The sequence below is a fragment of the Phacochoerus africanus genome, chromosome 1, assembly GCF_016906955.1.
Source record: "Phacochoerus africanus isolate WHEZ1 chromosome 1, ROS_Pafr_v1, whole genome shotgun sequence".
In the NCBI taxonomy this organism is placed as follows: Eukaryota; Metazoa; Chordata; class Mammalia; order Artiodactyla; family Suidae; genus Phacochoerus; species Phacochoerus africanus.
The window spans coordinates 212,963,144-212,991,010 of NC_062544.1; the positions used below are offsets into that span (position 1 = coordinate 212,963,144).

General features: G+C 44.6%; 1 protein-coding gene across 4 annotated transcripts in view; it reads left to right on the forward strand.

The window, feature by feature from the left end:
- Positions 1 to 27,867, forward strand: part of BDH1 (3-hydroxybutyrate dehydrogenase 1) — a 43,571-nt gene that overhangs the window by 5,583 nt on the left and 10,121 nt on the right. For 3 of the 4 annotated variants that reach the window (XM_047789281.1, XM_047789253.1, XM_047789270.1), the window contains exons 2-5: positions 6,549 to 6,665; positions 15,980 to 16,052; positions 17,033 to 17,143; positions 26,173 to 26,314. In XM_047789281.1, coding sequence (XP_047645237.1) covers positions 6,574 to 6,665; positions 15,980 to 16,052; positions 17,033 to 17,143; positions 26,173 to 26,314 — 418 coding nt within the window. In that variant the 5' untranslated portion in view covers positions 6,549 to 6,573. Of the gene's footprint in view, positions 1 to 3,270; positions 3,388 to 6,548; positions 6,666 to 15,979; positions 16,053 to 17,032; positions 17,144 to 26,172; positions 26,315 to 27,867 lie in introns of all 4 variants that reach the window. The other variant, XM_047789259.1, reaches the window with a different exon arrangement.

A 27,867-nucleotide genomic window follows, 5' to 3' on the forward strand; every position in this document is an offset into this window, starting at 1 on the left:
ATTTTTATTTCAGTTGAAGTATATTTCACTTATAATGTGTTAATTTCTGCTGTACAGCAAAGTGAATCATATATATATATGCTTTTTTATATTCTTTTCCATTATGCTTTATCACAGGATATTGAATATAGTACCCTGTGCTATATAGTAAGACTTTATTGTTTATCCATGCAAGGGACTGATTTTTGACTTAGGGGATTAGGAACGGTATCTTGAAGGAGGTGTTATTTGAAACAGGATTTGGTGGATGAAGGGGACCTCAGATTCAGTGCTGAATGAGCAAGGCACAAGACTTGGGAAGTGCAGGGCTTATTGAGAAATGGTATAACCAATACATGAGGAAAGTATAGTTGGAGATATGATTTGTAGGGACTGCCTGGGTTGTACATTGATTTGGAAGGTGGTAAGCACTTATCTGTTCTTATTCTGTCAGTTGTACTAATGTCATTTTTTGCATTTGCCCCTGAAGTCTTGGAAATATCTTTGCTCCTTCTTTCATAGCCTACATTTATTTGTCAGTAAATCACTGTGGGCTTTGCCTTCAAAACACAGCCAGACTCTGACCACATCTAATCACCTCCATGGTTTCCAAATTGTTAAGGAGGAAAAAAAAGGAAGCAGGTACAGGGGATGAAAATGTCAGGATGGTGTTGGGATCAATGGTGTGGCTCTGGGAATGTCTCACTGAGAAACCATTTGAGTAAAAGATTGAATTGAGAGAATGGGCCCTGTGAATAGTGAGAGGAAGAACATTTCAGGTGGAGAGAAAAGGCAGGCAGAGACCCTGTGGCAGGAGCTTACCTGTCATGTTCCAAGTACAGCAAGAAGGCCAGACTGTAGGCAGTCTGTAGTGATTTTGACTTTTACTCTGAGCAAGAATTTGGAGCAGGAATGATGTGATCTGGATCATGCGGGCAGTGTTGAGCAGAGTCTGAAGAGGGGCTAGAGTGGAAGCAGGGCACCTAGTTGGGAGGCCATTGCCATGATCCAGGCAAGAAGGGATGAAGGCTTAGGCAAATATGGGAGATAAGGATGCTGGAGATATTGTGAAGGTGGGGCCAGGATTTGCTGACAGCTTGGCTGTGAAGTGCACAAGAAAGGAGTCAAGAATGAGGAAGACCTAGGGGAACAGATATTCCAGGCCTTATCTCAGCACAGGCTCAGTTTTGGACAGGTTATATTTGAGATACCTAGTAAACATTCGAACGAGATGTTGGGTGGGCAGTTGGAAACCTAACTTCTCAGAGGAGAAGCCAGTTGGAGATGAACATTTAGGAGATGACAGCATGTAAACTATATTTAAAGCTATGAGAGCTCAGCATAGTGTTGAGAAGAGACCAAGAAGGGGTCCCTGAGATTCCATTTTTAGCGGTCTGACTTGAACTTGGTAGGCAAGCCCTGTTCTCTGAGGCACAGGATGCCTGCTAAATCTGGCGGCTGGAATTATGGCCATTTTGATAGCTCTGGTGACACTTTATCTCGGGGAAGAAGTGCGATGGGGAGGCTTGTGTTCCTCTTGTCATTATGAGATTGGCAGCGTGGCATTCTCAGAATATTGGGCAAGCTTAAGAATTCATGGTAATGATCTGGACAAAGAACTTGGTTTCAGTGTGTTTTCACCACTATTTGTTTTGGCTGCAACTGACAGAACTTGAAGTTTGCTTAAATCAACACGGAAAATAAAGACAGCTCACACTTTACTTGTGAGAGCAGGAAGGCAGCTGGGTCTCTAAGAGCAGATCTGCCTGCAGGAGTCTCTTTTCTTTTTTTTCCCTCTCTCTCTCCACCTCCATCTTCTGGTTCTTGCTACACGTGTGCCTGACTCTTCTCTCTTTCTCTCTCTGCAGATTGGCTTTCTCCATTTCTGTCATTGGCTCCAGGCTGCATGTCACATAGCTGCCCCTTCCCCACTCCAGCAGCCAGATGAAATGTCTCTGCTGAGGCTGATTTGCATTCTTTCACAGTGCCAGGGGAAAGAATGGTGGGCTCCTCTGGGGACAGGTATCTCTCCCTGACCCAGACTTCATGGCCAGAGGTGGGCAACCACAGCTGCAGAGGCCAAATCCTGTGGGCAAGAGGCAGGTCAGAGAGGACAGGGATGGGCTGAGCAAGACAGATACCCTTCCAGCTATAATGAAAAGAAAAGCAATCATTGTATATATTTATGAAGACAGATGCCCAAAGATGGCCACGACAAAGTGTGATATGTTCTCTGAGGAGAACTGGCTGTCATCTAAGACTAATCTGGTGGCTAGAGTGTCTGTTGGACTAATCCAGGTATCTGCTTTTGGTTTGCCTCTGCTGAACTGGGCTATAAAGTTAAATCCTTGGCTTTTATGGAAGGGCATTATTATTATTATTATTAATTTTTTTTCCCTTTTCTAGGGCCTTTCCCATGGCATATGGAGGTTCCCAGGCCAGGGGTCTAATCAGAGATGTAGCTACCGGCCTATGCCACAGCCACAGCAACACGGGATCCGAGCCATGTCTGCAAACTACACCACAGCTTATGGCAACGTCGGATCCTTAACCCACTGAGCAAGGCCAGGGATCGAACCCACAACCTCATGGTTCCTAGTTGGATTCGTTAACCACTGTGCCATGACGGGAACTCCTGGAAGGGCATTATTAAAGGCAGCTGTATAAAAGTTACTTGTGTGTTTATGAAGAATGGTAGTAAGAACATCATTCTGTATCATTTGATATTGCTGTATAATGCTTTTAGACTTTTGTTCTAGAATAGTTATCTAAGGCATAGTTATCTAAGGAATTTTTCAGTTTTCCTTTTTGCATGGCCTCAAGGAAGCCCTCATTAACTGTACAGTTGGCACACATAGCTGAGCTGAGCTGAAACTTTAGGCAAGATTGTGCTAAGTGATCAGAAGGGAAATAGCCAAAGGATAATAAACATCTATCTGGTAAGAGATTGCAAACTCAGATGTCCACAGTGTCCAGGTGGTTCACAGAGACGATGTGGGTAGGCTTAAAATAGTCAGTGTAAACTTTTTGTATTGAGTTCAAGCATAACATAGCTCCATGGTTACATTGGCCTTTAAAAACCCTAGGCTGGCCAAATAAAACAGCCAAGTAGCGTGTGTTGGAAACAGGTTGCCTATTGTCAGACCTTGGAGTCTTACTGGCTTTAAGCGCCTCATTGTGGGGTCCCTACACAAGTTGGTTCTTTGCCTAAACCCAGCTTGCCCTCCTCCATGGAACAGGACCTCCCCCTCCCACTTGGTTGTAATTCAAGTGTTCTCTTTCCTGCCAAAGTCTCGCCTCCTGAATTTCTATTTACTGCTGATGCCCTGCTTCTTCTGAGGATGTCAGTACTGGGAATGTTTGCCACTTGCGGGGGAGACCTTGACGCTGACCCAGGAGTGCAGCCAGGTGCACACAGGTTTTTTTCTTAGAGAGGGGGTGCTTTCCATGGGTTATGCATTGACAGTGGAGAGGAGGTATCCTTGAGAGCAGACCTAAGTATTCTCAGTGTTAGAAGATTCTGGATGAATGGAATGCATGTTTGACACATGTTATGAAGTTGGTAGCCCTGGAGCAGCTAATTGAGTTCAAGGCCAAAGAGATGGTCCCCGCCCCCAGAGAGGCTCTGCTTATCCACTGGGAGCACCCACCTCCCACAGTGATTTCTGTTTCCAGACCCAAAGGCAAGTGAATGGCATTACAAGTTTGAGAAGCTAATATTTACAGAGACTAAAGCCCAGCACAAGACTTAAGATAACAGGCACCCCTGAAGAGTGTGCAGGAATTCCACTGCCTATGGCACTGTATTGGGGGTGAAAATAAGCAACATATTTAAGAGCCGGAAAAAGGGAGAAGAAGAAGAGATCTAAAATTCTAGCACTTTGTGCATTGTCAATCGTGCATTATTAAAGGGGCTGAGTTTTTATGTACTTTAAGCAATTTTGATGCCAGTGCTTTTAGATATTGCTGACTCAAAGGAAAATAAAATTGAAAGCAGCCCTCTATTTGGAGATAACACTGAGGCATTCTCTGCCACAGGCATTAAGCAGAAGGGATGGAAAGGGCTTGAATTACAGATAACTGGATTTAAAATCACCCAGTGCTGGAGACCTCAGACTCCAGTCCTGGTGAAAGGAGGTGGAGATGTCTGTACTCAGCCAGCTAGTCCATGCTTGAGTGAGACGGGCGAGCCCCACTTAAAGAAGCTGAGCCCAGCCTGGGCCTGGGCCCTCCATGGAAGGGTCAGTCTGTGCGTGGGGATGGAGGTGGGGTTCGAGTACACAGCTCACCCCCACTTAGCAGAGACTCACTGAATGCCCCTTGGAGTCAGGTTTCTTCCAGGCACGGGGGATTAAGTGGTGAGCAAGATGTACAAGGTGCCTGGCCTCAATGAGCTTAGGATCTAGAAGGGGAAGGTAAAGTAATAAAACAAGAGGGTTCTGAATTGAAGGGTGATCTTTAGGAGAACAAGCCCTGTGTGTTGCATGGGGGTTGGGGCAGCCTCTCTGAAGTCGAACAGGTCCAGGTCTACAGAACCAACCATCTAGAGTGAGGAAGATCAAGGTCCAGGGCCCTGAGGTGAGAAAGAGCGTGGCATATGTTGGTTGGAAGGTCAGCGTGGCCACAGTGCAGGGAGCCAGTGAGCACAAGGAAGGGTGGAACCAAACACAGGAAGAAGGGAGGCAGAGGCTCGCTTTGAAAGGCATGGAGGAGTTCCCCTCGTTGCTCAGCGGTCACAAACCCGACTAGCTAGTATCCATGAGGACGCGGGTTCAACCCGTGGCCTTGCTCAGTGGATTAAGGATCTGGCTTTGTCGTGAGCGATGGTATAGGTTGCAGATGTGGCTCAGATCCCTTGTTTCTCAGATCCCGTGTGGCGTAGGCTAAGGGCTACAGCTCCGATTTGACCCCTAACCTGGGAACTTCCATACGACACCTGAGTCACTCTAAAAAAAAAAAAAAAAGAAAGAAAGAAAGAAAGAAAGAAAAATAAATAAAAGGCATGGAGAGGAGGCTTTTATCACATAACCTGACTGGTGTTAGAAAGGTTTTTCTGGCTGCAGCGCTGAGACTGGACCATGGCGAGTAAGCTGGAGTGGAAGTGAGAGCCTAGTGCACGGTCCAGGAAGGATCACACAAGACAAAAGAGCCCTATTTGTTTTCCTCTACTGAGGATTAAACAGACAAGACAGCCCCACCTGCCTCTTGCAGTGAACACTGCAGTAGTTGGCTGGTTATTGAACTTATCACAGCCCCATTGGCCCAGATGGCTGGTTATCAGTGAAATTAGGAGAGGTGGCAAAAGGGCAGAGGAGGAGCTGTCTCTGGGCAGATAGTTGTTACTGATAGGAGCTGCATAACAAACCACAGGCAGGCAGGTGTGCAAAGAGAGACTGGGGTGGCTCGCCAGGAAAAGAGCCACAGCTCCCCAGCTGTGATTGCCTTGCTCACTTACTCCCCACCTCCCTTTCTTTTCTTAGGCCAGGAGGGATCACCAGAGCAGAATTAACCCGAATAGGAAGGCAACTAATGTCTACACCGATCAACAATTCATAATGCATAAATTAGTCACCATGCTGAATAGCCTTAAGTTGACACCAAGTGATACATGGCCTTGTTGCAATAAGGTTGTTTTAACCTGGAAAGGGAATGATAGGGTGGTGGGAGAGTCTCTGTGTGTATATGTGTGTGTGTCTGTGTGTGTGTTAATTTAGGTTGACTAGAGCGTGTCTCATTTCGTAGCTCCAGCCTCCATGCTGTGGAATTCAGCCCCAGAGCTGGACCCTGTGCATTGGGGTGAGGTGAGGTGGAGAGCTGAATCAAAGGATACATGGGCTGGGGCTGGAAAAGCTCTCTGGGACATGTGAACAGATTGAGATGGATGCTTTGCTGGATACAGGGAACACAGACAAGAGAGTGGGACTCATGGAGCTGGAACCCCCGAGGGGCTGGTCCCCAAGTGTGCCAGTGGTTTACTGCATAGCCTGGTTTGAGGGACACTGGTCTGGTCCAACCTCCTTATGCTACAAAATGGGTGATGACTCATCCAGGGTTGCCCTGTGAGTCGGTGGCACAGCCTGAACCAGAACTCAGATTTCTGTGTCAGCCTCCTGACTTTTTTTTGTTTTTTGGTTTTTAGGGCCACACCCACAGCATATGGACGTTCCCAGGCTAGGGGTCTAATTGGAGCTACAGCTGCCGGCCTACACCACAGCCGCAGCAACACGGGATCCGAGCCACATCTGCGACCTACAACATGGCTGACGGCAACACAAGATCCTTAACCCACTGAGCAAGGTCAGGGATCGAACCCATGTCCTCACGGATACTAGTTGGGTTCGTTAACTACTGAGCCACAACGGGAACTCCCAGCCTCCTGACTTTTTCCATCACTCGAAGACTGTAGCTTGAGAGGAGGGTGGAAGTCTGGTGTCAGACTGGACCGGAGTCAAACAGGCAGAGCCTGATTTGACTTTCACAACCTGGAAGGAAAACGGTCATGCCAGCCTAAACCCCTAAAAGCAGCAAGGCAATACTGAAGGTACATTTTATGTTTCCGAATCCACCAGGAGGAGCCTGACCACTCTGCCTCTTATGGCCACAATGCTGACCGCCCGCCTCTCCAGACCCCTGTCGCAGCTCCCAAGGAAAACCCTGAATTTCTCTGAGAGAGAAAATGGAGCAAGGTAAGAAAATGAAGGTTGGAGGTGGCTTTGAGGCTACACTTTCTGGGCCCAGCAGAGCTCTTCACACATAATAAGGCCTGACTCTCAAAGGTATCTTTCAATACCTGCCATCTACCAGCAAAGGACACTCCAAGTTGTCGTAGGAAGACAGAGACCTTCCCATGGCACACAGGGCACAGAGAATATCTTTCATCAGATACCTTTTAACCTTTTCATTTTGAAATAACTCTACACATACAAAAGTTGCAAAAATAGTACAAAAGTACAAATAGTTTTCTTATATCCCCTTTGCCTAACTTCTGCAAATATTAACATCTTACAAAACCATAGTGCAATCATTAAAAACAGGAAATTACCACTGATATAATGCTATTAACTAACCTACAGAATTGACTCACATTCCACCAGGTGGACCACGAATAGACCCCAGTGCATTTAGATGTCCTGTCTCCTTATTCTCTTCCTGTGAGGGCGGTTCCTCTGTCTGTCACTGATGACCTTGACACCATGGAAGAATGTCTCTCAGTGCAGATTGTGTGATATCCTGGTGTTTAAACTCAGATTTGTGTGTTTGGAAGAATTACCGCCCCCCCACCCCACCCCGCCGCCCCAGGCAAGGTCATGTCCTTCTTGGAGCATTGAATCAGGAGGCACAGATCTCATTACTCTGATTACCTGGATAATGGCACTTTTAAAATCTTGCACATGAAAGCAATGAAAGCAGTTAACTAAAATGTCATGAGACTTCACTGAACAGTGTGATTTAGAGAAAGCAGGAAGTCCACAATAAACAAGCAGCTCTTCTTCTTTGAGAGCTTCTGGACATTGCCTTTTCCAAGGGGATTTGGTGTGCTCTGCTGCCTCATTTTCTTCTTTTGTAGCCAGAGCAAGGAAAAAATAATGCTCTTTTTCTTTCTTTTGTATTTGAGAGGAGAGAAATCAAATGGCAGATGTAAAGTCAAAGACCCAGCAGCTAGAAAATGGATGATTACTTTCCATGCCAGTAAATACATCAAAAGAACATGCATTTAGGTTTTTAGCAGCATTCGCTTAAAAGCATTTCCACAAGATACACAAACTTGATTGGAGATGGGGCTTCACCTACTGGAGGACAGCATGTAAGAAGAGTTTAAAAAATAGCTCCTGCTGTAGAGGCAGCATCCCATCGAAGACGGACTGGAGCTTGGTTCTGTTGAAAGGCTTTTGAAGGAAGATGGTTTGCTGCAATTTTTTCTTTCTTTCTTTTTTTTTTTTCCAGTGAGTGATAGATATGGTAACAGTCGGTGTCAAAAGTTACTCTTCGAGATTTCTGGAGACTTTTTATAGAGGAGAAAATAATCCAGAAGGAAGTTAAAATACTTTTACAAAGATTTTGTCTTCAAAGTAAAGGGAGTGATACAACCAATCTATCCATACAAACGTTCAGTTTTTCACTTAAGTACAGTATTCAGTAAGTTACATGAAATATTCAACAATTTTTAAAAATTAAAGGGAAGAAAAATTAGAGGGAAACCCCTCAAATGAGCCAGAGCTTGACTAATGCCTCACTTCCCTTTAATTTTTAAAAATTGTTGAATCACGGGGGATTCTGAATCTCCTGGAAGGATTTTAGAGATAACCTGGTTAGGCTGAGGGAGGGTAGGAACAGGGTGATTGGGGCAGAGCTGAGTCAGAGTAATTTTAGCTGTCCTTCGGGCAAAGGTGTCAGCAGAGGTCAGGGAAGGAGATCCAGTGTGTGAGGAGAATGGTCTGCTGGGTGATCACTCTTCCTGGATCAGACAGATGATCTTTCGGTGGCCTGATCATTTTGCTTGAATCTCACTTGGAAAGGGCTTCATACTCCAGTCGCCACCTATGGGTAGATCTGTGATCGCATCCTTAAAAGGTGACCTTTTAGCCCCTATTTAACTGTCTCCAGCCCTGGGGCAGTCGGTACCTCTCACATCAGGCCTCTTGTCTTTGGGCAGTGATATTATAAAGTCCTTCTTCATATGGAGCAGAGATCTTTCCTCTGGAGATGCCGCCCCTTGTTCCTGGTCTGCATTCTGTATTGGTACTGAACAAGTTAATCTCTTATCCCTGGGGACCCCATGCCACCCCAGTACCTCCACCTGACCTTTCTTATTGCATCTGTGTGTATGTTCCTTGCTCACTTCCCATGGTTTCTCTGCTCAGAATCTAGGTCTTCCACCTGAATGATGTCCACTTGGCCTATGCTCCTTCTTTAGATGTGGTGCTCTAAACAGAACCCCACCCCCACCTCCCATCCCAGACACCTCAGAACAGCAAGTCACCCAGCATCTGTCCAGATGAAACCTCCCCACGAGTGGCCAGGTGGTCCCTGCTCTGACATCTGCTTACTGGCTTTGCACAGCCCTCAGATTTGGGATTTCTGGCTTTGCCAGAAGGCTCTGGCTCCCCTCTGGGGCAGGTTGACTTACTGATGCATTTCCCCTGACCCCCGCCCCTTCTAGGACACTATCTCCCAGATTCTGGTTACACACCTGAGCTGGCTCAGCCCCAGTGCTCAGCTTTGCCAGCCCAGACATACTATGTAATACTTCAGGGCAGCCTGCCCTGGGTAGATTGGGGAGGGTCTCTTGCCTCCCTTATTCCTGTCCAGCCTAGTCTCACTTAGCTTCTTTTGGCAGCTATGTCACTTGTGATTTGTAACGGTTCGGACTAAACTTATTTTCACAGATGCTGCTGTGTGAGGCAGCATTTCCCCCCAGCTGCACTTGGGTCACTGACATTTGTCCCTCCTAAACCCATCTTGTTAGACTCAGCCTGTCAAATTGACTCCTGACTCCTTTTAGCAGAAAGCTGGGCTACTGGTTATTGTTGCTGATTCGTGATGAAAGGAACAAAAGAGATAAAGACCCAGACTGGAAGGATGGAGAAGAAGAGAGCATTAAGGCCTTGGCCAGCATGGGGTGGCATCTCAAATGTGGCCTGGTAAGTTCCTGGATGCCAGTGCTCTGGGAACCAGCTGGTTCTTCCACAGGCCCTTGGGGAAGAGCCAGATCTCACCTTCTCCACCCCATCTGATTGCACTTCCAGGTTAGGATAGAAATCAGCAAGCTCTCCTCCTCTGAACCTGGTGGCCACCTCTTTGAGATTCATCCCTCAGCAGGTCTACTGACAATCTTGCATTTAACTTGTATCACCTGTGAGACTGACATAGCTGTTGGCGTAAGTGGTTTGGTTGACCAGTAGTTTGCTGCCACTGTAAGACCCTTCTGGGGAGAGGGGACCCTCCAGGGCAATGGACACAATTTCTTATTATGGGGCTTGGACTTAACCCCTCAGGGGCATTACCCTGGCCTTGATCAGCCAGTGTATCAGGACTGTGTCACACTAAGAAGGGTAGAGACCTCCAGAAGGCTGGGGCTGGCTAAGCATCCGTGGACCCAGGACTCTTGTATCTTTCTGCTCTGTCATCCTGATGGTGGCTCTCACCCCAGGATGCCATGATGTTCCTCCACCTCCAGCCTCGGTCCAGGCAGGAGGTGGCAAAGCAACATAGAGGAAGGGAGGAGCTGCACTTGCATCAGGAAAGCAAAGCTCTCCCAGCAATCCCTGCAGACTCTGTAACTTACAGGCCAGGAGTAGGTCATGTGATCATGGTAGGTGATTATGTGGAAGGAGATGGGCACATTGCTCCTCTAGACAAAATTTTGAGAGTGAGACAAATGCAAAGAATAAATAATGGTGACAAACAGCAGTGTTTGCCTTGGCCCAGCTGAGCTGTGGCCTAGAGCTGATTTTGCCCCAAGAGATGTTAGGACTTTGGCAGTCAAGAGGCTTGTAAAGGAAACCCCATAGGGAAAAAGTGCTTTTTTTTTTCTAAGACAGCAGTTATGAACTCGGATTGCAGGTTATTTATTTATTTGGTTGCACCTGTGGCATGTGGAAATTCCCAGGTCAGGGACTGAACCCAAACCACGGCAGTGACGATACCAGATCCCTAACCTGCTGGGGCACCAGGGAACTTGTCTGTTTGCAGGTTAGAATCACCTAGAGCACAGCGGGGAAGAAAAAAATCCCTGTGCCCTACCTTTGGGGACTTGGATTTCATTCATTAGGAATGAAGCCACCCATGGGAGTAGTTTAAAAAGCTTCCCTGGTTATTCTTCTTAAACTATTTTGGAAAGAATTTCAAAGATACGCAAAAGTAGAAAGTAGTGTATTGATCCCTGGCAGACTTGAGCATCAACAGTTATCCGCTCATGGCCAATCTTGTTTCATCTATGTCCCCACCCACGTCCCTCCCCTGGATTATTTCAAAGCAAATCCTGGACATCGTGTTTGATGTGTAAATACTTAGCTGGCTGTCTCTAAGTGGTAAGAACTCTTTTTCATAATGTAAGCACATAGTCATGCTGCAATCCCAAGTGATTCTAGTAAACAGCCTGTGGGGAGAACCTGAGAAGAGCTGCTCTGCACCTACATCAACCTTTCCCAGGTCCTGCTGTACTGGAATTATCTGAGGTGCTGCTTAATCCTGCAGATTTCCAGGGCCACCTCTTCCTACTGAATCAGAATGTCAGGCAGGGACCCGGGAGCCTGCATTTTGACAAACTCCCCAGGTGCTTATAATTGAGGTGCTAAGGCCTTCCCAGGCCTGAGGCCCCTGTGAATGGAGAAGTATCCCCAAGCCAGTGATCCCCTGGCACCTGCAGAAGCTGCAAAATGAGAGGAGAAATAAGAGCAGGAAGAGGCAGTCCCAGCAGTGGAAAAGAAGGAGAGACTGAGAAGCCAGGTGGTGCCCAGGAGGGCCCGCCTGTGTCAGCTGGTGCTTCCCAGCAGTGCCAGGGGTTCTGCCTCTTGGGGATTGGGTGTGGAGGGTGGAGCCTTATGCTCTCTGGAGAAGCAGAATTATGCCACTGACAGCTGGGTATGAGCCGTAGTTCCTGATATAATACACCCTGAGAGAGTCAAGTTTGAGTGGATACATTTGAGGATGGGGAGGTGGGTTAGAAAAAAATCTGGAAATAAATCAGTTTGGAATAAATTTTTTTCTTTCTGTGACCTTTTAGTTATATTTAAAAGTATTAAAGTGTGCAAAGGGGATGACTGGGACAAGCACATATAATCTAGTTCTGCCAGGGACACCTAGTCCTTTTTTGTAGAGCAAAAAGTCATACAGTTATTTTTAAATAAGGTCAGTATTTATTTATTTATTTATTTATTTATTTATTGTCTTTTTTAGGGCCACACCTGCAGCATATGGAGGTTCCCAGGCTAGGGGTCTAATCAGAGCTACAGCTGCCAGCCTACACCACAGCCATAGCAACGCCAGATCCAAGCCGCGTCTGCAACCTACACCACAGCTCACAGTAATGCTGGATCCTTAACCCACGGAGCAAGGCCAGGGATCGAACTCACAACTTCAAAGTTCGGATTCGTTTCCACTGCGCCACAACGGGAACTCCTAAATAGGATCATTTAACTAGGTTTGTTCATACAGACCATATCATTCTGTTTACTTGTGACCAATGCTCCCACCTAGGGTAGCATCAGAGAAAGCCAAGTAGGCGCCAGGTCGTACATTCTCACCCCTTGGTACTAAGGCACTCAGCCTTCTTGGGGTGGGGTAGGGCAGTGTTTGAGGACACCTAGTGAAGAGAGAGGACTGTCAGGACCATCTCCACCTCTTAGCAGTAATGAAAGCACACTCTCCCTTAGAGTGGGGAGCAGGAATGAGGTGCTGGGAGGTATAGGTGTAGACCCACTGGGAAGCTGAAACTCCCATCAGTTCCCAGCAGTAACTCCTTCCAATTTATTTTAATGAAGCTGTTATTACCCTCATTCCAACATCAGACCAAGACAGTACAAAAAAAAAAAAAAGACAACATACAGACCAATATCCTTCATGAATATAGATGCAAAAATTCTTAAAATATTTTCCAATAGAATTCATCAAAAAATATAAAAAGAATTACAAACCATGAAAAATTGGATTTGTTCCAGGGATGCAAAGATGGTCCACTTTTTTTTAAGGTGGGTTTTTTTAACCCTTCTTTTAAAAAATGTTTTAAAATTAAAGAATAGTTGATTTACAATGTTCTGTTAATTTTAAAAGATTGTTCATTGTTGAAAATCAGTTCACCCACCAAATCGAAAGCCAAAGAAGAAGAATCACATGGCTCTATCAATGCAGAAAAAGCAAAATTTAACACCCATGTATGATAAAAACCTTCAGAAAAGTAGGCAAGGAAGGGAACTTTCTAAACCCGATAAAGAGCATCTACAAAAACCCTGCAGCTGACATATTTCCCGGTGAAAGACTAAATGCCTTCCTCCAAGATGGGGAGCAAGGCAAGAATGTTGCTCTCAGCCCTGATTTGCCATAGTGCAATAAGTAAGTACAATAAGGCAAGAAAAGGAAATAAAAATCCTACAGATTGTGAAAGAAGAAATAAAACTCTTCTTATTTGTAAATTACATGATCGACTATATAGAAAACCCCAAGGGATCCACAAACACTCCTAGAACTAATTCATTCATCAGGACAGGGAACACGAGATAACACAAATCAGTGTATCTATATATCCTAGCAACGAATTTGTAGATATCAAAATCTGAAACAATACCATTTACAATTGCTCGCAAGAATGAGTTACTTAGGTCTAAGTACAACAAAATATACAGGATTTGTTCTTTGAAACCTTTACAATGCTGATGAAAAAAATCAAAGATCTAAATAAATGGAGACCCACCCTATGTTCAGAGATTGAAGGACTCAAAAAAGTAAAGATGTTGACTTTCCTCAAATTGATATACAAGCTTAACAGAATTTCTATCAAAATCCTCATCAGATTTTGATAAAGATTATTCTAAATTTATATGAAAAGGCAAAGGAAATAGAATAGCAAAAAAAATTTTGAAAAAGAAAGATAAAGTGAGAGTGCAGAGCTCAGTGAAACAGAATCCAGAAATAGACCCACAAAGATATGCCAACTAATATTCAGCAAAGGGGCAAAAGCAATTCAATGGAGGAAAACCAAATGGTGCTTGAGCATGGAGAGTCATGGGCAAAACCAAAATCGACCAACTTTAATAAGTCTCACATTTTATACAAAAGTTTACTTATAATGGATCACGGACTTCACTTGTAAAACACAAGACTCTAAAATTTGTAGAAAAAAACAGGAGAAAATCTTTGGTTTGAAGCATAGGCAATGAGTTCTGAAACTTGACACAAAAGCATGATCTGCAAAGGAAAAATTGAATAGTCAGATTTCATGAAAATGAATTACTTTATCTCTATGAAAGACCTCTAGAGAGGATGAAAAGACAAATCACAGAGGAGGAAAAATTATTTTTGTGCAGCACAAGACTAGCATCTGGAACATATAGAAAGAACTCCAAAAGTTCAATAGTAAAAGAACAATCAGGTTAGAATATGCACAAAAGACGTCAAAGAGACATTTTACAGTGGATATCCTTGTTATAGGCTTCAAGTCCCCTTCAAGGAGATTAAACCCAAAAGCCTCTGGTCGTGTCTCATTGTAATGCCCCTTTCCCCACCTCCACCAGCCTGGTAAGGAAGGAATGTGGCCCATTCCTCACCCCACCTCTCTGCAACCTGTTCCCCATGAAAATAACGTATCCTGCTGGAAACCAACCAGATCAAATATGTCCCATACAAGATCAAACAGCACTCAGCCCTTACACAGGGGGCTGGAGCAGGAGAAACTAGGTCTCCACTCAAATTGCCTGTAGAGGGGGTAGTATAAGAGCAATTGTAAAATGAGTCAGGCCCTCTTTTAACCTGCGCACACGTGAGTTCTCACTCACTCACTCTCTCTTTGAAAATGTATTTTCACTTTAACAAATTTGTGACCTCTCTGCCCTTCCAGTACTTTGCTACAGCAAGGGCAAGATGGGGACTGAAGAAACTAACTCTATCATACTGACGGCAAATAAGCACTTGGAAAAGATATTCTACATCTTTAGCCATTAGAGAAATGCAAATTAAGACCACAATGGCTATCTTTACACAGTTATCATTCAAATAAAAAAATAGAGATACACCAACTGCTGGCAGGGATATGGAGGAACAGGGTCACTCAACATTGCTGCTGGGAATGTAGAATGCCGCAGCCACTCTGAGAAACAGTTGGAAAGTTTCTGAAAAACTAAACATGCAACTGCCATGTGACCCAGCAATTGCTCTCCTGGGCATTTACCCAAGAGAAAAACAGGTTCACACAAAGACCTGTGCAGGAATGTTCCTAGCAGCTTTATTTGTCAATACTCCCGAACTGGAAACAACCCTGATGACCTTCAGTGGGTGAATTAAAGGTGGTACATGATCCCAAGGAATACAACTTAGCAGTAAAAAGAAACATTTATGATAAATGCAACAATCAGTGTATCTCCAGAGACTTATGTTGAGTGAAAAAAGCAATCCCAAAAGGTTACATACTATATGATTCCATTCTTGAAATGACAAAATTATAGAGGTGGAGAATAGACAGTGGTTAAAAAGAATGTGGAGTGGGAAGGGAGTGGGAGTGGCTATAAAAGGAAGGCTCCTTGTGGTGATGGAATGGTTCGCATTTTCACTGCATTTGTCAGTATCCTGGTTATGATATTGTACTAGAGTTTTGCAAGATGTTGCCATTAGGAGCCACTAGGTAAAAGGTACAGGGCATCTCTCTGTATTATTTCTTTTTTCTTTCTTTTTTTTTGCTTTTTAGGGCCGTACCCACGACATGTAGAAGTTCCCAGGCTTGGGGTTGAATCAGAGCTACAGCTGTGGGCCTATACCACCGTCACAGCAATGCCAGATCCCAGCTGTGTCTGTGACCTACACCACAGCTCACAGAAACACCAGATCCTTAACCCACTGAGCGAGGCCACAGATTGAACCCCAGTCCTCACGGATCCTAGTTGCATTTGTTTTTGCTGAGCCACAAGGAAACTCCCTCTCTGTATTATTTCTTAACTGCATGTGAATCTAGAATTATTTCGAAATAAAAAACTAGCAGGAAGCCATATGAAACCTAAGTGTTAAGACATCGACTTTGCAGAAGGCTTTGTTGACAAAGGTCTGTTGCTGGGAGGCTTTTCCTACACAGTGGCGAAAATGGCCACTATGACTGCTGGCAAACTTTCTCCCAGACTAGTAACCCTGGAGGAAATAGGCCCTCCTCCTCAGTAGTCCCAGCAGGTTGTCCTCAGAGGACTGGGGTGGGTGTAGTGTGGTGCTCACTGGTGACTGAGGGTCTGCAAAGGTGCTTCCACCCCGGGACAAGGTCTAGTGTGACCACGGCCTCTGTTCATGGCTGTCTTCCTTCTTGCAGAGGCTCGCTGCTGTTTTACTCTCCCTCCTTTGTCCCTGGCGGCCGTCGGACTTATGCTGATTCGGTGAACCCGGTGAGTGGCAGCCTGGCCACCTGGGAACCAGCCACGTGGTCAGAACCCTCCTCTCAGCTCCCAGGCCTGGAACCACCCTCAGAGCAGGGCTGCAGTGTTGCCAGGGCACTTGGAGCTACTCTCTCGCTCACTGAACAACCCCCTTCCCCAATCAAGTGAGACGAGGGGTTAAGAGTTTGGACTATGGGAGGTCTCAGTCCTGGTTTCAATTCCAGCTGTATCACTAATTACACTGGGCGTTTAAAAAATGTCTGTTTCTGGAGTTCCTGTCATGGTTCAGTGGTTAATGAACCTGACTAGTATCTTTGAAGACGTGGGTTCGATCCCTCACTTTGCTCAGTGGGTTAAGGATCCAGCATTGCCTTGAGCTGCGGTGTAGGTTGCAGACGTGGCTTGGATCCTGCATTGCTGTGGCTGTGGTGCAGGCAGGCGATCACAGCTCTGATTCAACCCCTAGCCTGGAAACCTCCATATGCCATGGGTACAGCCCTAAAAAGCAAACACACAAAAAACAAACAAACAAAAAACCAAAAAAAAAAAACCAAAAACCAAAACAGTCTGTTTCTTCACTTGTAACATGGTATAATAATCATACTTACTATATGGGGTTATTGTGAGAATTAAATAAAAATAATGCCTTGAATATGGTAAATACTCAATACTTGACAGTGAAGATGGCAGTGATGATGGCGATGGTGATAATGGAGATTGTAGATGAGGAAACTGAGGTCCAGAAAGAGGAATTAGTGTCCCCAAGCAACATGGTAACATTGATGGCAGAGTCAGGGTTAGAATCTTGTCTCCTGATTCTGAGTCCAGGCGTTTTACGATACCATGGTGCTTCTCCAACAGTGAGCGTCAGGTAGGGAGGGCGGGCCTGGCCCACTTAGGAAGCCCTAATTGTCACTGCCTGGAGGAGGACAGTCACTCAGCCCTCAGGATCCTCCATTCCTAACGTGGGGTCTCACCTTTGGAAACAGGTTGGCAGCAAAGCTGTCCTGGTCACAGGCTGTGACTCTGGATTTGGGTTCTCAATGGCCAAGCATCTGCATTCAAAAGGCTTCCTTGTATTTGCTGGCTGCCTGATGAAGGTAAGAGATGAATCATCTTCATCATCGTATTCTTCTATACATGGTTATTGTTTTGTAGGGTTTTAAAATTGCATTCAAATGCATATAACATAAAATTTACCATCTTAACCATTTTTTAAGGGTACAGTTCAGTGGTATTAAGCACATTCACATTGTAATGCAACCATTACCTCCATTCATCCCTGTAACACTTTTCATCTTGCAAAACTGAAACTCTATACCTAATTAATTAGTAACTGCCCATTCTCCCCTCCCCTCCAGCCCCTGGCAGCCGCCATTACCGTTTATGAATTTGACTATTCTTAAGTACCTCATATAAGTGGACTCCTGCAGTATTTATCTTTTCATGACTGGCTTGTTTCACTTGGCATAATGTCCTCTAGTTTCATCCATGCTATAGCATATTATAGAATTTCCTTCCTTTTTAAAGGCTGAGTACACACACACACACACACACACACACACATATTGCATTTTGCTTATCCACTCATCTGTTGGTGGAGACTTGGATTTCTTCCACATTTTAGCGATTGTGAATAATGCTGCTATAGCATGAATGTACAGATAGCTCTTCAGTATCCTGCTTACTCTTCTTTTGGGTATATACCCACAAGTGGAATTATGGATCATATGATAATTTTAACTTAAATTGTTTGAGGAACTGCCATACTGGTTTTCATAGTGATTGCACCATTTTACATTCCTATCAATGGTGTACAAGTGTTCCAATTTCTCCACATCCTTGCCAATACTTGTTGTTTTCTGTTTTTTTCTGATAGTAGCCATCCTGATAGGTATGAGGTGATATCTCATTATAGATTTGATTTGTATTTCTCTCATAATTTTTGATGTTGAACATCTTTTCATGTGCTTATTCGCCATTCATATATCTTCTTTGGAGAAATATCTGTTGAAATCCTTTGCCCATTTTTTAAATAAGTTTTGTTGTTGTTTTTGTTGCTATTGAGTTTTCTACATACATTCTGTTTTTCTGTATATAGACTATATTATATATTTATAATATATATTGTAGACTTTTCTCTTGTAACTATATATGTATATTTCTATATATTCTGGATATTAGATCCTTATCACATATGTGACTTGCAAATATTTTCTCCCACTCCAGGGGTTGCCTTTTTACTCTGTGGATAGTGTCTTTTGATGTACAGAATTAAGAAAAAATTTTGAAGTCCATTTGCCTATTTTAAATTTTGTTACCTGTGTCTTTAGTGGCATATGCAAGAAATCATTGCCAAATCCAATGTTGTGAAGCTTTTGCCCTTTGTTTTCTTCTAAGAATTTTATTTTTGGGGTCTTACATGTAGGTCCTTGATCCCTTTTGAATTAATTTGTGTATGGTGTTAAGTAAGGGTCCGACTTCATTTTTTTACACGAGGATATCCAGTGTTCCCAGCACCATTTGCTGAAAAACCTGTCTTTTCCACATGAGTGGTTAAAGCAGCTTTGTCAAAAGTCATTTGACCATTTATACGACAGTTTGTTTCTGGGCTCTCTAGTCTAATCCATTGGCCCATATGTCTATCTTTATGCCAGTAGTAGACTATTTTGATTACTGTAGCTCTGTAGTAATTTCAAAATCAGTAAGTCTGAGTTTTCCAGTTTCGTTCTTCTTTTTTAAGATTGTCTTGGCTATTTGGGGTCCCTTCAGCTTCCATATGAATTTTAAGATGGTTTTCCTTTTTTAAAAAAATCATTAAGTTTTTGACAGGTATTGGATAAAATCTGTAGATTGCATAGTATTGACATTTTAACAATGTTAAGTCATCTGATCCATGTAGACAGGATGTGTTTCCATTTATTTCTATCACCTTTAATTTCTTTTAGAAGTGTTTTGTAGTTTTCATTGTACAAGTCTTTCACCTTCTTGGTTAAGTTAATTTCTAAGTATTTTAGCCTTTTTTGATGCCGTTATCAACGGAATTATTTTTGTAATATCTTTTTCAGATTTTGTATTGTTTGTGCCTATAGAAATGCAACTGATTTTTTGTATTGATTTTCATCCCGCTACTTTGCTTAATTCCTTTGTTCTAACGGTTTTATTTTTGTGGAATCTTTAGGGTTTTCTTCATGTAAGATCACATCACCTGCAAGCGGATAGTTTTACTTCTTCCTTTACAATTTGGATGGCTTTCATTTCTTTTTCTTGCCTAATTGCTCTATAACTTCTAGTAACGTGTTGAATAGAAGTGGTGAAATTGCCCAGACAGCCACAATTTACCATCTAAGCATTCCCCTGGAAGCTGGAAGCCTTCAACAGATTCTAGAGTTCCAGAGTGGTTACATTTGACAGATTCTGCCCATGCATTTACTGTCTAGGTAGGGAGACAGATTCCTGGTACTTCCTACTCTGTCATCTTCCCAGAATCTTATTCCAAGCTGAGTATTCACTATCAGAACTGCCCAGTGTTTGTTTTTAAATTGCTTTCCTAACAGCTGGTTCATCTGTTGCTTAAAACAGCTGATTTCTTTTCCATTCACTTCATCTCTCTTGTTCTTCATAGCTCCATTCATTCGTTCATTTATTCATTCATTTGCCAAGTGCTAATTATGTGTGGACACTTTGCTAAGTGCTGAAGAAGAGTAAGACCTAATCCCTGCCCCCAGGGAGCACTATCCAGTGGTGATGGGACAGCCATACAGAGACACAGCTGGAGGAATTAGAGTGGAGAGTGTTCTCAGGGTCGTGCAAAGAATATTTAATGAGAATGCGTAGAAAGAAGGGATTGACTCTGGCATGACAGGAGTGACATTTGTTCTGGGCTGTGGAGAGTGAATAATGCTGTCAGGGGTGGAGACAGAGCAACAAGCTGTCAGACAGAAGACTTAACCTGGGCATAAGCTTGGAAGCATGAGGCTCCTCTGAGACTCGTCAAGTGGAACTTAGGGTGCATGAAAGGAAGCATTGGGACATGAAGCTGCAAAAGTAATTAGGGGACAGTTTCCCCAATTTAGAGAGTTGTGCAACCATTATCACAATTCACTTTCAGAACATTTCCAACTTTCAGAAATTTCTTTCTTGACAATTTGCACGCCTACCCACACCTACCTCTAGGCTGAGGTAGCTTCTGATTTCTGTCTCTTTGGATTTGCCTTCTCTGGACTAGTCATATAAATGGAATCATAGAGTGGATAGTCTTTTGTGTCAGGTTTCTTTCACTTATCATAATGTGTTTGAGATTCACCAGTTGTAGAATGTATCAGTAGTTCATTCCTTTTTACTGCTGGGTAGTATTTTATTGTATGGATTTGCTATATTAAAAATTTTATTCACTAATTGATGGATATTTGGATAAAAATGTTTGGATTTTTTTGGCCATTATGACTATTGCTGCTATGAACATTATGTACATGACTCTGTAGGCATGTATTTTTACCTAGTTCCTTTTAATGGAATTTAGAAACCAACATCTGGGCATTAGAGGTGCTCATTGCTATGAGGCATTGATGCTTCTTGTTTCTCTGAGTGGGCAAAGTTAGAAGATATAAATATAATCTCACACACATATATGTGCACACACTGTATTTATATTTGCCTATCTCCTATATGTTTCCTATGAATATCACACACACACACACACGCACACAAATTCATGAGGTTATACTGACCTATTCCAATTCAATATAACAACATTCTTCTTGCTTCCTGTATTCCATATTTGTTTCATCTTTTCCTGCAGTTGGAACTCTGATTCTCAACCATATAGGTATATTTACTAATTTGGTTAATCCTACAATATACACACATTTGCTTCAGAATTGCTATATTCATACCATTAAAAACAGCAAACCTACTAAGTTGTTGTGTCAGCTTGGATCCTGCAAAAGCAGATGCTGGAATAGGATTGGATGTGCAAGGGATTGATTTGAGAAATGCTTGTAATGGCCAAAGGGGAATGGAGCAGGAAAAGTGGAGAAATCCATTAGATTGTAATGCAGGTCTGTGGAAAGAAATTAGAAGGAAGAGGATAAGTTAGGTGGAGTGCAGACTGCAGTCCAGTTAGAGAGTCTCAGCTGGGATGATGAGGAGTCCTCAAGCAAAGGTCCTGACATGTTTGACCATTGGCTGAGAGCAGCCCAGGCATGCATGACTGTGACCATGGCATTCATGCTCCAGTGGATCTGAAGGTACAGCAGCCAGAGACCTTCTGTCAGCTGCTCCCACAGCAGGTTGTCCTGCAAGGAAGTTTATTGTGGCCACCGCAGTAGAGCTCAAGATTTCATTAAAGTATTTTTTATCTGTTGACCAAAGGTATGCAAAACACTGTGTTTAAAATTACTTGGATTAATTCTTTTTTAAATTATTGTTATTAATTTGAAAATAGTTTGGTTTATGTATTTCTCTGTATTTTGTTCCTCTCATTCTTACTGATTTAATTTAATTTTAGAAAATGTAAAACATTAACAACAATCTAAAGTCAAAATTATGTAAAGAGTAACCTCAAAGTAGTACTGTTCTCCAACCTCCTATCTGTTCTTTTTCTTTTTATGGCCACAGCTGTGGCATATAGAAGTTCATGCCAGGGGTGGAATCAGAGCTGCAGCTGCAGGCCTACCCCACAGCCACAGCAATGCCTGATGCAGCTGTGTCTGTAGCTTATACCACAACTTGCGGCCATGCCAGATCCTTAACTCTCTGAGTGAGGCCAGGGATGGGTCCCTCATCCTCATGGATGGTAGTTGGGTTCTTAACCTGCTGAGCCACAATGGGAACTCTCCCACCTCCTCTCTTTTCTATTCCATTCTTTCATTTCCTGCTTCTTACATAAATGTTTATATATTGTATGTACCCCTTTTGTACCTAAAAAAACCCTTACCAGTATATTTTGGAAACCACTCCATATGGGTTCACAGAGATCTCCCTCACTCTTTTAAACAGCATCATAGCGCTCCACCAGTTTCCTATATATGTAGGAGCATTTAGGTTGTTTTCCAATATCTTGCAATTACAATTGTTGCCACTATGAATAACCCTGTGAATGCATAGTTTTGTATTGTTGGAGGTTTGTCTTCAGGGTAAATTCCTAGGAGTGAGATTACCCTTAAGTCAAAGGGTTAATGAAATATGTCATCATTTCAAAAGATATACCCCAATTTCCTATCACGTAATTTTACATTCCCACCAATAATGTAGGTGAATACTTGTTTCTACATAATTTCACCAACAGAATGTGCTTCAAACTTTTGATTTTTGCTAGTTTGATAGGTGCGAAATGTACCTCCATATATGTTTAGTTTGTAGTTCTCCTACCGTGAGTGTTTTTCTTATTGGTCTTTAAAGGCATGACCCAGAAGGTGCACTTATAGCACCTGTGCTCTCATTCTATTGGCCAAAACTTAGTCACATGGCTTACCTGGCTGCTAGGGAAGCTGGAAAATGTAGTCTGTACTCTGAGACAATATGAACCCTGCTTTAAGTTAGGTATTTTACTGCTGTAGAGGAAGGGAAGAATGGATATTCAGGATAAATTGCTGTCTCTGCTCAGTGGATGAGACATTTTTCTTTATTTTTAAGGCCCTAGGAACCCTGGGAAGGAATTTTTTAAACTAGGTTTAATGTCTGTAAAACAATATCTGTTCAGTGTAAAAATTTCTATAATATAAACAGATATAAATAGTAATTTGTATTACCATGATCTGAACATATTTCCAGATCAGAGTTAGTTAGTCCTTTTAACTTTTACTCCTTGGGAATTACGAGAGTAATACAAACTCATAATAGATTCAAACAATACAGAAGTATATGATGTAAAAAAGAGAAATCTTTTCATTTCAGTCTCTTGCCCCAAAGTAACTAGAATTCATGTGTGCACTTTATTTCTTACTTTTGTTATTATAAACAAAGCCACAGTGAATAGTCTTGCGCCTGTCTTTGTGGGCTTTCATTAGTAATTCTGGATGTGCAAGTGTTAGGTGGGAAGGTGTGCAGATTTTAGAATTTACTCAAATCTGCTAAACTGCTCCCTCCAAAGCTATACCAGTGCTATTCCCTTTAATGGTGAAGGGCACACATGCACAAATGCCAAAATGTGATCCAGTGTGAGCTGTGGTATAGGTTGCAGATGTGACTTATCTGATGAGTAGGTTGAACTGGGCTCTATGCCAAAACAAAGAGGTTTTCTTATCTGAGAATGAGTGGGGAAGCTAGGAGACTTGCCTGATATTTCATCTAGGGGTGGAAAGAATAGCCACGATGAAGTTTAAAGGGATAGTGGAAGAAGTGAGTTTATGAGTAAACCAGTTACATAGGCACCAACACAGTAGGACCAAACGCTTGTCCTTGAGCAGCAAGAAAGACGTGAACAAGCACAGAAACCGTGGAGGCAGTGAAGCAAGGTGGCCTGGGCAGTGCAGCCTTGGCCCCAGGATGGGTGAATCTGGAAGCGGGGGGCTTCCAGGGTCTGCAGACTGTGGGCTGAGGGGGGTTGGGACAGGTTTCTTTTGAACAAGTGGAGGCAAACTGACCATCACTGTCCCTACTGTTGGGAGCAGGACAGGAGGTCATGCAGACAGCTTAGAGGTGGATGAGGACTCCTGGGGAGATCTGTCAGGAGAAGTGGCGGTGGCGGGGGAGTGGGGTGGGGTGGGGTAGTTCTCCCAGGGGCCTGAATGCTGAGCCTGAAGCTGTGGGCAGGGAGATTAACCCCCAGTTTCCTCTGTGAGAAGGCTCTTGGCAGCTGTTGGCGAAACATCGGCTGCCTCTGTGCACTGATGCCAAATAGAAACTCGGAAACAGAGGTGGGGGAGACAGAAAAAGGAGCTTTAACTGCCAGGCAAAGAGGGAACATGGCAGGCTAGTGCCTCAAGCGCTGTGCCCCACTTGGAGGTTCCCAGAGCCAGGGATCGACTCCGAGGCACAGCTTTGAACTACACCACAGCTGCGGCAACCCTGGATCCTTAACTTGTTGCACCAGAGCAGAAACTCCAAATCTGACATCTCGGCCCTGGTCCTGTTTTCCGAGCTGCGTAGGAAAAGTCAGCCCCCTCATCATCCTGTTCTCCAGAGCCTTATCTCCAGAGTGACTGTCTCCACCACCACTGGTTCCATTTGACCCAAACCCCTTCACCATTTTTTCCTACGTCCCTCTGACATTGTATGATGTAAATTCTCTAGGCCCGGGGTTAGGGTCCTCCTGGTTCAAACCACTTACAACACTCAGCCCAACCTGCAGAGAACTTTCCCCTGCTGACATGTGCTGACCATCCTCATGCTGCCCACGCTGGCCTTGTTGGGGATGTTTGTTTCAGTAGCAGATGTGCCCTAGGCAAGCCCTTGGCTGAGAGTAGGCATTTCATCCTCTGGCTGCTATTCCTGTCCTCTTGTGAGATGCATCACTGTTCCATGCATCACGGAGAAAAGTCACTACCCATTAAATTATGACCAACCGTGTTTTAATTTTCACATCGATTGTAGCTCATCCCTATGGTGAAAAAAATACGTATTACAGACTAGAGGAAGTACGGCAGTACAGCCCGCTCAGGATGCGAGGACTAATGAGATAAGGCCTGTCCAGTGCTTAGCACTGCCTGAAGCACAGTGAACAATGCATGATGTCTACTTTCTGCAAATCCTCCAGCAGCTCCCCACTGCCCCCCAAACAGACCCCTGTCCACCTCTCCAGCCTCCTGTCCCACCACTGCAATGGCTTGCAGCAGGTCCCTGGTGCCCCTCTTTCTGAAGTGTCTGGTCCCCAGTCCCTGGGGGCCCCTCTGGTTAATGTCATCAGCTGGCACTGCCTTTGGAGGGCCTTCCCTGTCCGCCCCACCTGCTGTGCAGCCTCCCACCTCCCTCAAGCTCTCAGACAGCAATGTTGCCCTGTATTGTTTGCTTGCTCATCTGCCCCCTTCCTCAAAATGTGACTCTTTGAGAACAGAGGCTGAGTTATCTATTTTTGCCTCTTTGTTCCCAGCACAGTGCTGGAACATGAGAGAGGCTCGAGAAATGTTTGCTGAGCGAGTGACACTTTTCTCCTGTTAATAATACCTGAATTTGCACAGCGTTTTATCATAAACAGGTTTTTTAAAAAAGTGATTTCCTCATTGCATAAACCTGAGCAGGTCACAACAGGTAATGATGCCCTTCTTTTCAACTGTAGCTGGGAAAACTGAGCGCCTGTTAAGGGAGACACCTGAGTGCCCAGCGCCTAATAGTGACTGAACTGAAATTAGAGTTGGACTCTGACCAACCTGGTGGTGACTGGCCCTTGGTGACAAACTGGCAGCCTGCTGGTCACATGTGGTTGTGGGTGTGTTTTGGCCCACGTAGTAGTATTTTTTTTTTTAAAGCATAAGTTGTCAACACTTAAGATATAAGGAGATCCTAATTACTAGCTTAAAAATCTAAGCATCTGGCAACCCTAAGCTTACTTTTTTTTTTTTTGCTTTTTAGGGCCGCACCTGTGGCATATGGAGGTTCCCAGGTTAGGGGTCCAATCGGAGCTACAGCTGCCGGCCTACACCAGAGCCACAGCAACTTGGGATCTGAGTCATGTCTGAGACCTACACCACAGCTCATGGCAACGCCGGATCCTTAACCCACCAAGCGAGGCCAGGGATCGAACCTGCAACCTCATGGTTACTAGTTGGGTTCATTTCCGCTGTGCCGGGAACTACTTAAGCTTACTTACCCACATGGATAATAGCCGGCAAGGCCTGTGCTCTATTCCTGAGGCCCCACCTCCCCATTGTCTGATACCCCCATGCTTGGCCTGGATAAGTACTGGGTTTTGTAACCTCTGCTCAGAGAAACATCCTGCCAGTGAGGCTTTGGGGGCTTGTGTCTGTGGCACTTAGTTTGGTGCTTGATGTGTCATCAGTGCTTAGGGATTGGCTAGAATCACCTGCTGGTGGAGCAGGCCTCTTGGGCCTCCGGAGATCATCACCCGTGTCTGAGAGTAAGCCCCAGGCTTTGGTTGGGACTTGGGGCAACTCCCTGCCTTGGCCCTGGTCCTCATTCCAGAGATAGGGTGGAAAGGAGGTGGGCAAGGCAGCTCCTCTTTCCTCCCCAGGACAAAGGGCATGACGGGGTCAAGGAACTGGACAGCTTGAAGAGTGATCGATTAAGAACCGTCCAGCTCAATGTCTGCAAAAGTGAAGAAGTAGAGAAAGTGGTGGAGACCATCCGCTCGAGCTTGCAGGACCCTGAGAAAGGTAGGAGCACCCAGGGGCAGCGAGGGTAGGGCCTGGGCCTTTCTGAGGGGGCCCTCCCCAAACACCACCCTCCATTCGCTAACATCCTGCTGAGAGACGGCTTCCTCTATCGTTTGAGCTCTCCCTCCTGCTCGGTAGCAGGACGTGGGTTAAACATCATGTTGCAATGAGGCCATGTAGCTTAGTCCAGCCAATGCTCATGAGTGCCTGCTCTGGGCCAGGTGGCGGGCTGATGATGGGAACACAAAGATGGCCAAGACACAGCCCTGGACCCCAAAGATCTCAGGTGCATGGGGGAGCTGACCCAGATTATTTCCACATCCCTTCTTGGGGAGCAGCACAGGACAGAGGGATGTGGCCTGGTGTTGGGGTGGCCCAGGGGAATGGGTCAATTAGGGCAGATCAGCAGCGCACTGGAGGGGCCTTCTAGGAGGCTGGAGAGCATGAACAATGGTGGGAAGCACACAGGCTGTGCTGGGGGCAAGTCAGGGCTCAGGTCTGGTGCATGTGTTGGCAGCACATGAGCTGAGGGAGGGAGGGCGTCCAGGGCCTTAGGGTCAGGCACAGGAGGGTAGCCACTCTCCTGAGAGCAGCGGGAGCCACTGAAGGGGATTTGCTGTGGGGAGCGACCTGGTCAGACTTGCAAAGGCTCGCTCTGGGGCCTGTGGTGCAGTATGGAGGGTGGATTTAAAGGGAGAGCCTGAGTGTAACCATCAAGGGCAATGGGCTTTGAGAAAGAGGAGGAATCCGATTCAAGGAGTATTGAGAAGACAGGGCTGGCCAGACTTGGCGACTGATGCATATACGGATGAGGGAGAGGCAAGAGGTCTCTGTCCTGGCCCCCTGGTACCCTCCCTGGAGGTCGAGAGATGGGAGTTGCTCAAGTGCCCATGGCCCCCTGGGGAGTGTGTGGGCTGGAGATCAGTGTCCAAGGTTGGAAGTGAGATTCGCTGTGGGAGAGAGGCAAGGAGGGACTCGTGGGGAATAAAAGCAACTAGGAGGGAAGGATAATGTCAGAGTGGTTGGGTACAGTGCCCCAGAAGCTAAGGGAACAGAAAGTTTGGGAGTCTGCCGTCAACAAGGTCACATGCTTGCAGAAAATTCTGTAACATAAGAACTTAAGTGCCTATTGCTGGAGGCCAGCTCAGGCAGCCAGGGAGTGTACACTTTCCCGAAGAAGATGGACGGACGTCGGCTTTTGCAACAGAGACAGCCTCTTTGTCCCTTCTTTCAGGGCGCTGGACTGCTCAAAGTTTATTGGCAACAGTGATTGATTATATAGACAGTTTTTCACTACAGATTACATCCCAGTGTTAAAACTACATCGGTTAACTATTACGTGGTGTAGCAGCCATGCATCCTGTTTGAAGATCTCTATCTTAACTAAGCTTAGTGAGTACTTTGAAGAGGCCCTAGACACAAGAATTTGGCATTCACAAACCTTGTTTGTAGACGGGTGCTTATCTTCAAAGCGTTATGGCAGGGAGATAGTGTAAGTAAATATAAACCAACTTAACTAAACTAGCTCTCACTTAAAAGCTTTTAAAATCAAA